The 15307-nt window shown below is 32.9% G+C and overlaps 1 protein-coding gene across 2 annotated transcripts in view; it reads left to right on the top strand.

Annotated features, from left to right (window-relative positions):
- Nucleotides 1–14520, top strand: part of FAM126A (family with sequence similarity 126, member A) — a 71952-nt gene extending 57432 nt beyond the window's left edge. For both annotated transcript variants that reach the window (XM_011944178.1, XM_011944179.1), the window contains one exon: nucleotides 9652–14520. In XM_011944178.1, coding sequence (XP_011799568.1) covers nucleotides 9652–10226 — 575 coding nt within the window. In that variant the 3' untranslated portion in view covers nucleotides 10227–14520. The remainder of the gene's footprint in view (nucleotides 1–9651) is intronic.
- Nucleotides 14521–15307: the final 787 nt, after the last annotated feature.

Below are 15307 nucleotides of genomic sequence, written 5' to 3'. Positions count from 1 at the left end.
GTGATCCGCCCGTCTCGGCCTCCCAAAGTGCTGGGATTACAGGCTTGAGCCCCCGCGCCCGGCCTCCTTCCTCCTTTTCTAGAGCAAATCTAATTGCTATTTTCTCTCTGTTCACCACAACTACTACTACCATGATTACTCATTCTTCCACTTTTTAAGAAATTACCTATACTTGGAACAATGTAAGAGATTTCCTCCTTTCTTTCAAAATAGTTATTGTAATACCAGTCATTTGTTCTCTAAAAGTTCCCTAATTAAGTTATAGTTACAAATAATAAGTACTTATAATTTTTGCCAACTGTCAAAAGGCTTATCCAGTGAAATCTCGATTTTTTTATTGCTGCCCATCATTCTTCCCACTTGCGCCTTTGTGAGATAATGAGACAAATGAGTGAAAACATTTGGTATACTTTAAAGTACTACATAAAGGTAGATTATTAATTAAGAACAGTTTCATTTGTTTTACTAGCTACACAATAAGTATATTTCTAATAACTTTTTATTAGCTAGTTTGCTATTCAAATTGTCCTGTGATTCTTTAGTGCTTTCCCAAAACTCTTAAGTTTTTGAAATTTGTAATTTGGATTTTCTCAATTTGAGTTAAACTTGTTTAGTTTGAGTATAGTATCAAACACAAAAGTACACATGTTATGTAATAGTAACAATTACTTTAAAGATTTTTTGTGTGTTCTGTGGTACTGGAGTACAGTACTCTAACTTTATTATCTAATGTGTATGTCACTGTTATAGTAAGGATTTTAAAAATGTTGTTATTGTTTCAATCCCAAGTTAACATAAAAATAGAAGTTACATAGACCAAATTTATATTTCTTATTTATGTACAGTTATAACTGTTTGCAACTAGTAGGTATCAGTAATAAAAGGAATGTTTATAAACTAGATACTTTGAATGTTTCCCTACTTTTGGTCCTGGCATATGTTAAATGGTTTATTTTAATAACAATGCATTGAATTATTTTCATTTAGGGGATCCAAGAGTACAAAATTTTAAGTAGTAAAAAAGAATTAAAAATAGCAACTGTATATATTTTTAAGTCTTCTAACTTAATGATGCAAAATAAGTACTGTGAGAATTTTAGAATATTTAATTATATGCAGTGTTTACGTGAAAAATCAGACTAAATGAAGTTTATGTAGTTGAAATAAAAAGAAAGTCTAGTTTCATGTTGTTACAGCAGTTTTATTGCATTTTTCAGCATTTAAAATAATTGCTTCTCTTTAATGGATGCCATCATATTTAAATAAAGTTAAATGATTATAAGAGAGTTCAAAGAGATATTATTTAAAAAAACAGGAAAGTGATTTGTTTCATAATTTGCTCATTCAGTGGTTTAGTACTAGCTTATTAGATGAAAAAAGAAAAGAAACAAAGATTGCAATTCATATTGGAAAACATTAAAACTGGTTATTGATTTAGAAAATGTTAATAAATTTCTACTGTATAATAACATTGATAAAGCGAGGAAGTACTAATTGTTGAACAAATTAAACAAATCTGAAAAATTATAATGGATGTATTTTAGTAAATATAAATAATATTTATTTATAAATATTTTTAAGCATTTAAGGTTGCCTTTCTAGATACTACAAAAGGTAAATGGTAATAAATCTTGTAATGGAACATCTATTTTGTAAATCTGATTTTACAACTATGAGAAAAGTCTTCAGTTGAGGAGAAATAAACTGTTGCTAACAGTTACAGAAGAATTTTGAAAAACAAAGAAATGGTAATAATTTTAAACCCCAAAGTAGTAAACTTTAAAGAATTGTCTATTGGAATAATTTTTACATCGGCAATTAAACATTTTTAATGTGTATGTTTTTATTTCAACGATTGTCTATACTTGTTAAGGAAATTTAGGAAATAAAAAATTATCTGGCAGTTTTATTTTTAAAAATGAAAATGCTTTTAGTATCATTTTGAGAAGCTCCATTACTTTCAGATTATAAAATGCTATTTGAGGAACAGATTTTCTTTCCCAATATAGAAGATAAAACATTTGGACAAAAAGCATTTATTTCTTACCAAAAATTTTGTGAATTTTAACTGGCATTTTCGATGTGGAACTTCCATGGAGGACAAAATAAAATATTAGGAAATATTAGATTACTCAAGGAAAAAAGACATGTTAACCAAAGAGCTGAAATACGTTGATATGTTTGACACATGTGGATATTAAGTTTGAGAGAGGAAAGAACGACTGTGTGCAGAATCCTGACTTAGACTATTTTTGAAGAAAATAAAAGATCTCATTTTATTTCCAGGTAAAATGAAGTTGAAAAATTTTCCAGCCAGTGACAGAATTAATGGTCTTATGTGGCAAAAAAACTTGTTCATAAATTATTGTATTCTACATTTTTACTAAGGGGGAGTTACATAAATCTTGCAGTAGTTGAGAAAATTATTATTTATTATGATTGTTTATTGAGCACTCCTCCTTTTTCCACCTTTTTTATGAGCATTTGCTGCACGTTGCACACCAAGGAAGAAATAAGCTTTTATAGGTAGTTTTGTAATAGGTAGTTTTGCTGACCTGTTTTTGGTCTGTGGTGTGTGGTCATGAGGATCTGTAATAATCATAAAGGATTCACCTGGTCCTGCAGCAGCTTTATGTTGCAATTCTCTATTGGATTTTTTTTAAAACTTGAGACTCAATAAAGATGACAAAAGGAGTTACTGAGAGTAATTGAATCCACCTCAATAAGGAGAATTCTGTCATTTACCATATGTATACAACCAAAGCTAAAGATCTGACTGTTTTTCACTTATGGAGACTGCTAATAGCTCCTAACTGGTGTGTCTAAATAAATTGTCCTGTTCCAGACTGTTTTTCTGTATGCCCCAGGCTGCTCTTTTCTTACCTAGACAGTCTACTTACTGCTTCAGAGCTCAGATTTTGACATCTGAGTCTTTGTTTTTGTCCTTGCTCAGAGTGCAGCCCTTTAACTGCGGTGGGGTCCCATCCTGTGTTTCTGTGATAGCTTTGCTTTCCTCTAATCTGCCTTGTAAATACTGGCTCAGGTTGAGCATTGCCACAGTGCTGTTCTTCTGACTCAGGACACACTTTATGCTCAGTATTTTGTGTTACGTGAATGTAACTTCTATTGCTAAAAAAGGCTAGTAAAGTATGACAGTATGCAAATAGTTTTTCCATGTAGCTGTCAATGGCTATCTGCTGTAATCACAATAAAATCCAGACTTCATACTATGGCATATGTGACCCTGGTGATATGACCTCTTGACTACTGCTTTGACCCCACTTTAAGACCACGCTCACCCTAGTTCATTAGACTCTTTCATTCTAACACTTCAGCATACTAAGGCATTCTGCCTTAGGCTCATTGTCCAGTAATTTGGAGTATTTGAGCTGAAATGTGAATAGTGAAACGTACCTCGACTGCCCTTACTCCGGATTGTTGTGTGGCTAGCAGTTTTTCATCATTCACACCTCAGCTTAAACATCTCTTCTTCTAAGAGTTTTTTCCAGACCACCCATCTAAGTACTTTTATCCCTTACTACCCTACTTAATCTTTCCCATCTTATTTTTTTTATTGCCTTTTCTGCTATTTAAATTCTCTTGTTTACTTACTTCCAATATTACATTGTGATCTCTGTTCCCTTATTATATAGTGAGGGCAGAATCTGTCTTTTTTGCTGTTGTATCCCCAGCATCTAAAACAATGTCTGACATATTACAGGTGCTCAACAAGTTTTAGTTGAATGCATGAATAAGTGAGTGAATGATAAAGAAATATATAACATAGGGTGAGCAAGTTGGTCTTTTCTTGTTTTGTTGAAGAACAGTATAACAACATGATAGTAAACTAGGTTAGGGGATATTTACTTATAATTCCAATATTTAATTTTCATTTTAGTTTTTTCTATGCATGTATGTTTTCATGGTTGTACTCTATTTAAATGTTTTTGGTATTTTGTTTTTGTTTAGGTAATATTGTCAGACATTTTCCCTAGTTCTCCTAGTAAATACAGTTATTTTAATGGCTACATAATATCACATTGAGTTGATATTCCATCATTTGCTTAATCATTTTTCTAATATGTTAAGAAATTTGTTTCTGAGTTTTGCTGTTATAAATAACACTGCAAGGAATAGCTTAATGAATATAGATAACATTTTTTTCCATTGAACAGAATATATTATAAACATAAAATGACTATATTAAAAGATATTTGTTCTGGTATTTTATAGCATTTAAAATATCTACATCTCATAAATTGTAGAAGAATGTGTATGACTTTGTTTTGGGGTTTATTCTAAGTTAAAATACTTTTCATAATTCATGTAAAAATTGTATGATGCAGACAAATAATAAAATATATTTTTAAAGCTTCAGCTTACTATTTTCACAAATAAGTTTGTAAGCACCCCATATAGCCAGATGCCTTTAGACTCAAAGTAATCTGAGTACAGAGATGTATAAATTCTATGAATAAATAAATAATTATTTTATTAAAATTACCACCTTTAGTAAATAGGGCAGCCATAAAACAAATAAAAGCAAAAGCTAAAGTGGTTTTGTAAGTGACATAATAGAATAGATATTTGGGATTATAAAATGACATTTGAGAGAAATCACAACTTTTCATGATCAGTTTTATCGGTTTTAGTATTACTTGCAATTTGCTTCACTTTTTTTCTTAAAGCTGGAAGAAATTTTTTAGGGTGAAATAATTTGAGTACCTTTGAGAACTAATTTGGAAATGTCTATTAAAAGTATTCTTTAACTTTCATTTCTACATGTGGAGAGTTTACCTATTTATACATATAAGAGGTTACACAAATAAAATATATCCTGAGAAGTTTCTCTTTGGATCTTTTTGAGCTTTTTGAATTATTTGAAGTCAAGTATTTTTTTTTTAAGGTGTGGATTAATCATGACTTCATTTGCATAGATTGTTAAGTTCTGGGGAAAACAAAATCTATTTTATTATGCATTTATATTCCCTTGCAGCATCTTCTATATAATTTTCTTAAAGAAAGGATTAAGTTCTACTCTTTAGCTATATATGCTATCCTCTGGATAACATAATGCAAAAATAGATTTTAAAAATGATCTTTTTGACCTAAGCATTTTGCTAAACCTACACTTAGAGACGGCTCCTTCACTTTTCCAAAACAAAGAGGCTTTGCTTTTCTTTGCCATGTAAAAACTCGTATTAGCATAAGCTATATGTATTTCATTTATTCAGTCAACACATTCACAGCTTATCCTTCTCATATCTTCTGTATGTTTTCTTACTTTAATTTATTCTAATAATTTAATCTGATAACAGAATATTCACTTAATTCATCAAAAAAAGATTTCTTGAGTGCCTACTATATACAAGCTACTTTTCCAGGTACTAGATATATAGTAGTGACTAGATGAAAATTTTAAAAACTCTTTCCTCATAGAACTTAGGTCTAGTAAACAAGATAAATAAATAATTATAGGTTAGATAGAGAGTGTTAAGTGCTAAGAAGAAGAAACAAAGAAGAGGGTATGTGAAACGTGGGGGCTATTAAAACTTTGGATGGGTTGACCAAGGGAGAATTCACTGTAAAGGAAATTTCTGAAAAAGATTTGAAGTAAGGAAGTGAGCCATTCAGCCACCAGGAGAAGAGAGCAGCCAGGAGAGCAGTAAGACAGTGTGGGTGGGAATGTCGGGTCACAGAGTTATACAGGGAAAGAAGTCGGAGAGCTGATAGAGAGCAGGATTAGGTAACAAATGTTTGTTTGGATTACTTAATTATCTTTCTTTATTCTGTAATTTTTCTGAGATTTATGTTTCTGTTCTTTCTAGCTCTGTATGGAATTACTCTTCTTATAAATTTAATAAGCAGTTTAAAAAATCTGCCATTGTTAACCATTTTTGAGTGATAATAAATATCAATTAATTAGTCAAAGATTTGTGTTTGTGGGAAAACACATGATCTCGTTTTTCTACTTGCCATTTAATTCCATGATTTTTTTAAATGTAATAGCATTGCTTTTTGGGCTGTGGACCTTTATCACTATTCTGATAAATGTGATTACATTTCAGTTGCCTAGTACTGCTTTATGTAATATTCTCCCTGTCATTTTCTAGTTTTTCTTGCAAAATCCTAAATTTCTGCCACTGAAGCACCATTTTAGATTAATAGCCTTCTTTGGCATCTTTTAAAAAATTGACCCAATTAAAAAAAAAAAGAACAGACCTAAACTCAAGAGTAATTACTTTCCTAGGATTTCTTCCAGACTTTTATTTTCTCTGGCTCTCCATTCAAAGTAAGTTATTTGCTTTTATAAAATGGCCAGGAGTCTACACAAGTAAATTAAACCTAATTGTGGGATGTCAGAGGATATTTAACTCAAATGGACTCAAATGAATTGAAGAGTTAGAGTTAGTATTTATAGTATGTTAGAATAGACATTTGAAGTTAAAAGATTTTACTGGTTAACTTCCCCCACTGAATAGTTGTGTAGTTCCTCCTGAACTTCAGTTTCCTTGTCTGTAAATGGGAATCAAATTGCCTACTTCAGAGGCTCACTAATAGACTGTTTTGAGATTACAATTGGATGATATATGTGGACACTCTCAAGAAAGTGACTTAGGGCAATTCAATGTAAGTATTGTTCTGTATTCTATGAGGCCACCTATGCTTAGCTTTTAAATTTTTGTTAAATTTTAATATTCATTGCCTTTTTTATGTCTGGATAATTTCCGAAGTTTGATTTTTTTTTTTTTTTTTTGGACTGGAGATCCCTTCAGTAGATCTTTTGTGAAACAGCTTCTACAATGTAAATAAACAAGTCTTGGCCTTCACAGTGCCATGGTGATTTTATCTCAGTTGCAGTGGCCTCTGGCATGTACCTCAATAAGAATTTGTTTGCCCTCACTTGGATGACAGTTGTCAGCAATTGGAAACAGGCTTGGTCGGAGCTTTTTAGTTTCATTAAACCTTTATTAGAGAGCACCCAGAAGCAGCAGTGCACTACTACCTCACCAACATTCTGCAGCCTATCTAGGAAATAAAAACTTTAGAGAACCTTTAGTCAAAAGCCTATGAAGCACTAAATAAGGGGAAATAATTATACCAGCATGTTGGCTCAGCAGTGCGAGGCACCATGAAGTTTTGAGGAGGGGCTCCCACAAGTGCGTATTGCTGCTGAGTATGGAGTATCCAAGGCACCCATAACAACTTTTGTCTTAAGTTTTTAAGATTTGAAAATCAGAATAGAGCAGTGGTTCCCAGACTTTGTTACACATTAGTCACCTGGGGCTTTTACAAATCTTATGCCCAGGTAATACCTTACACTAATTATAAATTAGAATGTTTGGGGGTTGGAGCCAGGCATCAGTAGTTTTTAAAGATGCACAGATGATACCAATGTGCAGCTAACTTAGGGAACCACAGGAATATGTGGCTCTGGCCTTCGTTCTTTTACTATCTATTACTGTTTCTCAGCCTTTAGCATCATTAGTGGGAGTCTGATAATCCTATCACTAAAAATATTTGAAAATAGTAGGTGATGTCCTGTAAGCAGGTTTGTGGTCTACAGTTTTTAAAAAGTATATGCTATTTTACGTAGTCTTATGTTGCTTTGAATTTTGTTTCACTACTGTCACCTTGTAGATATATTTATGTTACTTTTTCCCATTTACATGAATAACTCCTTGACAGCTTTAAATAACATTATGCCTTTGTTATTTAAGACCAGAATAAAATAATGTCTACAGGTATTAACTAGTTAGGAGTTTTGTTTCTTTGTTTCATTTATAATGGCTGTTTTCAGATAAAGGGCTGACAGCCAATTTGTTTTTCCAAATCCATTTTTATTTTTCTGCAGTCTAGTAATGAACTAAATTTATGAAATTGGTATGAGTCTAAATAAATCAACTGCTTAACTATATCACAGCCACATTAATATTTACTATTAATAGATGATATATATCTGAGATAAAAACTATACCTGTGGCATTACTAGCCATGATATCGTATGTGAATAAGCATTTTCCCAAATATCATGGTTTATTAAGTCAGTCTCAATGTAGCCTAATAAAAAAACTAGAATTTTAAGAGTACAAAGGGGAACTTCTATGTGGCTTGGTTCATAATGTTGACAAAAGCTATAAAGTTTTGGCTGTAGATCCTTGCACATTTGCCTAAGACTTGACATAAATTCAGGTGGTCACCATATTATCTTAAAAGCACTAGAAAATTACCCAAAGAACACAAAAAGAACAATTTAAAAACAAATTTTATTTTGATTTATTAGAAAATTTCTTTCATATTTCATGTGAAATGTGTGTGTGAAAAAAATGCAGAACGTGAATTGATGCTCTGTGAATTTTTTGTTTGTCATTTAAAATTAAAGAATATGACCCTATTGTCTCTGGTGCTATCAGAGTATTATAAATTATGGAAATTACTACAGTGCAAATATTTGGCTTAATTCATAACATTTAGTCATCCAATTTTTGTTCTGAGTCTTTTGCTTTTCTCATTTCACATTTTTGTTTTGGTTTCATCCATCATTTTGTCTTATCATCTTCAATTCTAGAGCAACCTGACAACAATAATGATACTACTGAATTGGGCATCCTTGTCATTCCTGAGATTAGTGTCACAAATGTGGCCGGAGAGAGAACCGGGAATGGGGAAAAAGGCAGAACACTAGGAGAAATTGATGCTCAGCATATACAGGGTGTGCAGGAAACAGCCACAGATCCTAGAACTGAGAGCAAAGGCTTGCCAGAGATCAGGAGGCAAAAATCTGTAAGAAAAATGATGGAGGATGGAATAAACTCACCTGGCAGAGTGCAGTTTTAGCAGAGCGCTTTATAGCTGCACTCCAAGGTATCTTAAGGCAAAGGGCCACTGATGCATGTTAAGCAGCAGTTGCACAGTCACAAAAATTTTGCATGTAATCTAATCCAAATGCATGAATTATGCACCACATTTCTCAATGACTCTTAATGCTCTTTGGAATGATTATACCTATATTGTCTTTTAGTAAATTGTTATGAAAACTGAGGCAGAAAATTCCTTCTAAAATAGTTTTCTGCTTATGTTTGGAGTTCTAAAATTACTTTTTCAGCTTTGTCTTTTTGCCATCTTTGATATGAAGGGTAATGTGTATAGAATTTTATATTTGAGCTTGTGATATTTATAGTCTAGATTTTTGAATTTGATAAAATAATCTGCAGTATAGAGTGCAACCTTCTAAAAAAGTCTTTAAAGTATTCTAATACCAATTTTTTAAAAGTTCCTTGGTAAAAGCTTTGATTTTATACTGCTTTGCTATTCAAGGAGAGTTCACCCCTAGTTTTACTGTGATAATATTTCTAATTGTTTCTTATCTTTTGCATGAATAGGAGAATTCTTTCTAAAAACATAATGGAGTATGGTTTATGGCATGCTTGTTGTTTAATACACTATAAGTTACCGTCATTTAATTACAATGAACTATTTTTGACGTTTTTATAATGTTTTGATTTATCCTTTGATTTTCTATAATCTGTTGCTTTATAAAATTATGCTAAAGCTTAATTTATTTAAAGTATAACTGATTTGGTGTTAATTGCTTAAAAAGATTGCTTAAAATATTTAATGTTAACTAATCGTTGTCATTTCTTTGTTTAGGAAATACAGAATTAACAGGTCAAGAAGAACTGATGGAGATATCTGAAGTTGACGAGGGATTTTATTCCAGGGCTGCGTCTAGTACCAGCCAGTCGGGTTTATCAAACAGTAGTCACAATTGTAGTAACAAGACAAGTATAGGAAAGAACCAGAGACGGTCAGGAGGAAGCAAAACTGGAGGAAAAGAAAAAGAAACTACAGGGGAATCTTGCAAAGATCACTTTGCTCGAAAACAAACTCAAAGAGCCCAAAGTGAGAATCTTGAGCTTCTCTCTTTGAAGAGACTTACTTTAACAACCAGCCAATCCCTACCTAAGCCTAGTAGCCATGGTTTGGCTAAAACCGCAGCGACTGTATTTAGTAAATCCTTTGAACAAGTCAGTGGTGTCACAGTCCCACATAACCAGTCATCTGCTGTTGGTTGTGGGGCTGGGACAGATTCCAATAGGTTTTCAGCTTGTAGTCTCCAAGAAGAAAAGCTTATTTACGTTTCAGAAAGAACTGAACTTCCAATGAAGCATCAGTCAGGTCAGCAGAGACCTCCTAGTATTAGCATTACTCTGTCCACAGATTAATTAGTAACGTATTTTTCTCCCATAACGCAGTGAACCTAGAAATACAACTTTGCTTCTTTATGAAAGTACCCTGGGTCTTTCATCCGTGTTCCTGACAGGAGCCCTGATGTCTTAAATTCTGAAGGCTCCCCTGACTTTATGAAGGGAAGATTGTCTAGGTTGCAGTAAGTTGAAATATGGTTTTTTTATTTCTTGATTAAGATTTTTTCCTCTTGGCTTGAGTCTTTTTTTTTTCTCCTTCTTATTTGTTACTGTTGCCCTAAGATTATCAGTGACAATAAATTTTGACAGTTGTCTGATCAAGTTGGTTATGTCTCATGTGAAGTTATGAGGTAGTTTTTCTTATTTTGGTTTGAGTTTTTAATAGCTCCTATTTTGGTGACTGTGCGTTTGACCTTCAGAGTCAAAGGGAGTCTCCATGTATGGGAACTGTTTTATAGAGGATGGGGCAGAGGCACAACTCCAGGAATTCTCCAGCTCCTGGTCAGGAAGCCAATCTGAAAAATAGGCATGTGGAAACACAAAAATGATGTGTATGAAAAGCACCTGATGAAAATGTTTGTAAGCAGATCATCTTTATGATTAGAACAATTTGCTCAAAGCACTGGAAAATGCCTGGTAACCCAGTACCTAGAATATTATATGATTCCAGGGTATGGGTAGAGGCATTTCTGTTGTTATCTCTGAAACATTTTTATATCAAAAATCAGATTGCTAGTAGGTGTGTTAGGTGTGTTGTTTTGAAGTGTTTGATCTGGATTTAGCAGGTGAAGATCCCTTTCAATTATTAAGGTATAATAGGCCATAAAGCTGATTTACCCTACTGCTGGACTTTGGAAATCCTAGTTAGTTTGGACTCCTATAATTCAGAGCATATGTCATTGGAAGACTTCCTGGAAATCAGTGTAAATCTTGCAACACAGCTTTCAAGATACCACTGTGTAATATGGAATTGTTTGTATGCAAATGCATTTTTCATCTATAAAATGTCATGAAAGAAAATAAAGATAGTAAAATATGGACAAAGGACATTTATATAGTAACTAATTTAGAGTTATGTTTGTGTTCTTAAATTTAAAATATGAAAAAAGAAATGTCTTTCTTGTTTGTGAACAGACCTATTTAAAATATCTTAGTATGATATCAAAAGAATAATCAATTTACCTCCCAACAAAAAATTAAAAATAAAAAAGATGATATGGCAGAAGTTGAAACAAACTTGTATGTATCTGTGTGTGACCTCTAGATGGAAATAAAAGTTTGGTGTTTGCTAGCGGTGGTCCTTTTGACTATCGTTGCAGTTCCCTTGTAAAGTAAGTGTACTTAAGTCATTCAGAGAGAGAGAGAGCAGGGCTGAGGCTGAGTCAGTTGACTGTTGAGGAAGTCCTAAGGAGCTGTCCGGTTGGCTCTTTCACTGTGAGTACACAGCGATTTCCTTCTTCATAGTCCCTCTCTGTGGTCACCAAGAGAGCATGCTAGTGTTTTCCTCTTGTACCTGCTTATGCAGAGCTCAGATATATGAAAAATTTGTATGCTTTGAAGGCCGCCAAAGCATTTATACTCTGAACATACTTTTGACCGCAACTGCTTTGGCTACCAGTTTAAACCGAATTCTTCAAAAAGCATGCACTCGTTTTCATTCATTAGCCCCGATTACAATGTGGTTTTTGACGTAAATGAATTTGATTTTTTTTTTTTTAGCTCCAATAACAGAATGGAATAAGATCTATTGCCATAAATTTTAGTTAAGAACTGTAAGGCAATCAGGCAGTGAAACTTGATGTTGTATTAACTTAATAGGAACCCTGTGTACAATTTAAAATATTTGTAAAATGTCAATGTGAATTTACAGATGTCTTTTTGTCATTCTTTGCCAATGAATTTCCCCTGTGCATAGTTATTAATAGTGTTGGTATTATTAGAAACTAATTTATAAGATTGGCATTTTAAGCAAGTTGAGGTGCTTAGGAAACATTGTAGAATAAGTTTGAGGAAATGTTAACTGATACAGCTGAGAGATCAGATTTTCATGTTCTACCACTATAATGGAACCTCATTTGGGTATTCTTCTAGACCTTTGCTAGCTATGTGGTCTGAGGACCAGTAAGTAGGATTGGCATTATCTGGTATCTTGTTAAAAATGCAGAATTTCAGTGCCACTCTAGGTCTACTAAGTTAGAATTTGCATTCTTAACAAGGTCCCCAAGTAATTGTTATGAGAAGAAAGTATCAGAGTGCAAACAAATTACTTGTCTGATATGTAGAACTACCAGTGGTCTCACAGCTCTAGATCAAATGTGTCAGACACTAGATCATTATAATCTTCATTGGTTTTGACAGCTAATTAATTAGTTTAATAATATTGACATATGGCTTCTTAAGTATTTGAATTCTAAATTGCTAATGATCCTTATTTTTGCAATAAAAAATGTAACACTTTATATTTTTCTTGTTAACTATAAATGGAATCAGAGCTGCAAATACCTGAAATTTTAAGTATGAAAAGGGGTGCCATGCTTTTATATACTGCACAACAAATTTGCATTTGTATATTTTTTTTAAAAATCTCTGAAGGCTTAGTGAAATGGTTCTGATTTTTTGCTTCAAATGATTTGCACTAATTGATTTTCTGGAGAGTGGAGTTATGTTAACAACAACATTCCTTTATAGTTCCTTTGACACTATTTCAAATAAGGATTACACATTGAAAGTTTTTATAGAAATTATGAAAATTTGATAATCTTAACTATGGTAACAATGACTATTATCCATACTACTTTCTCCCCACTCAACTTTCAAATTTTAAAGTTGGGATAGCTTTTGTAGGTCACTTTCTTATAAAGATGCTGATGGTCACAGTATCCAGAATAGTATTTTTATCATGAGAAGGATTCCACACACAATTGGGGTCTTGCACCGTGTATTTCAGAGGATCTGAACAGAAATTGTGGCTCCATTGCACATTTTAAATCTCTATAGATTCTTGAAATCGCCCAACCTCTCACTTTTGAAAACCCAACGGCCTGGAGTATTCTGGTGGCATTGGAACCAGTACTAGCTTTTTGGAATCCCAAGTGGGGAGAGAAACAAAGTAGACTTTTCAAGGGACTGTCCCAGAGTACCCAGAGCAAATGTCTTCCCTTCCCTTCCTGAAGCCACAGGAAAGCACCCTGGAGTCCTTTGTATACCACTATGGAAATTTTTAAGGCAAACTCTCTAGACTTGAAGAGTTGGAATTCTCAGCATCTAAATGGTGACTGAAGTTTGTTTTGAAAAAGCAATATTTCATTGCCCTTTTCAACTGTGAAGCAACTGCTGAGCAAATATTACTCATTTTTTTTAAAAAGTTGAATTAAAGGGAAATATATTTTTAAAACCAAAATAGATCAAAATGATCCCAGTTTTAAGGGATTTTGCCTATTTTGGAAAAATAAAACTAAAATGTTAAAACTGTTGAATTATGGAGAACAGATGTAGTCTGAGACATAATTTTAAACAAATATTTAAGGCAGTTAACATTTGCGTCTAGGCACAATAAATCTATATTAAAGGGAAGCACATCAAGGAAATATATATGTTGAATAATATAACTGAAAAATATTTTTTAAAAACCACTTAAAAGGAAAAATAATTTGATGGGTACTTTAAGCATTGTAGATAGAAATTAATGTATAATAGTGTCTTCCCAGTCTTTGTATGAAAAATTAAAACTCTAGTCCTTTAATGAGCATGAATTCATACTTCTAGATTTGTTGCTTAATAAAATTATACTCAGTACTTTGACTTATTCAGATTTATGTTTAATATTGTTAAATTCTTCATCAGAGAGCATAAATACATTGTTTTCTATACTTTGTAACTTGTGCATATCTAAAGAAACTAACAGTGAACATTTTGGGAGATGTTTTTGTGTTTTTTTATAGTAGAGTTTTAGAGTACATGTGTCTTAATAGGAAGTTTTTACCATAAACCCAAGATTTTATTTTACGTATTGTTGCTTTCTCTTATATGGAACTTACTGTGTACCTCTTACCTCTACTTCTAATCATTTGGTAATACTAATCTTTTCATAGTAAATATATTTGTTTCTAATTGTATTCCTAGAGTTTACATTCCTAAAGAATAAACTATGACTTTGGATATTTTTATGTGTTCCCTACCTTCTTAAGGCTATGGAAATAAACTGGAATTTAGTTTTTTGAATTTTTGTATATTTGCGTAAATGTTCTCCATATGCAGTACTTTATACCACAAGTGTTGCCTCTTGTTTTATTGAAATAAAAACTGAAAAAAATATTTTTTCCAGATCAGTTTACTCATTTAAAAAATTGTTATAAAAATTTGCAGAAGTTATGATATGAAGGAAGAGAGTAAAGGAGGAAGACTTAGGTGAGTTGAGCCATTGAGAGCTTTTGGGGGTAAGTAATAAGACAATGACCTCATTCCTGGCTTTGTGCTTTATATGTCATAGGGCTGAGAAGTATGACAGGTCCACTCGTGTTCATCCAAAGATGAAGATGAGCTCTATGGGCCATGCACCAGTGGCGGATTATTTGTCATATCAGAAGCACAGGCAAATTTAGGTAACATCACTTTGTCCTTCTAACTTTAGAATCTTTATTGCCAGGTGTGGTTAGTAGTAGTCCTGACTACTCTGGAGGCTCACTTGAGCCCAGGAATTTGAGACCAGCCTGGGCAATATAACGAGATCTTATCTCTTAATAAGAAAAAAAAAAAAGAAGAAGAAAGAGTTTATATCTTTGAGACATTATATGCCCCTAGTACCTAGATAGGACTTTGTGCATGGTAAGTATCTAGACATTTAGTGAATACATGAGTTAGATTGATGTTAGCTTTGGAAAAGAATCAAGGATAAAGTCTTCAGTGTTTTCTTTAACAGTACAATTTTAGAATTTTGTTTGTTGGCTTTAGGAAATCTCAGTGGCATTGCATGAATTGCATTATAGCATGCACTTAGAAAAAAGAACCTATGGCTGGGCGCTGTGGCTCATGCCTATAATCCCAGCACTTTGGAAGGCTGAGGTGGGTGGATCACCTGAAGTCGGGAGTTCAAGACCAGC

Source organism: Colobus angolensis, unplaced genomic scaffold (genome assembly GCF_000951035.1).
Source record: "Colobus angolensis palliatus isolate OR3802 unplaced genomic scaffold, Cang.pa_1.0 Scaffold229, whole genome shotgun sequence".
In the NCBI taxonomy this organism is placed as follows: domain Eukaryota; kingdom Metazoa; phylum Chordata; class Mammalia; order Primates; family Cercopithecidae; genus Colobus; species Colobus angolensis.
Note: the sequence above shows the minus strand (reverse complement) of the source record. Positions and strands in the feature narration are given on the sequence as shown.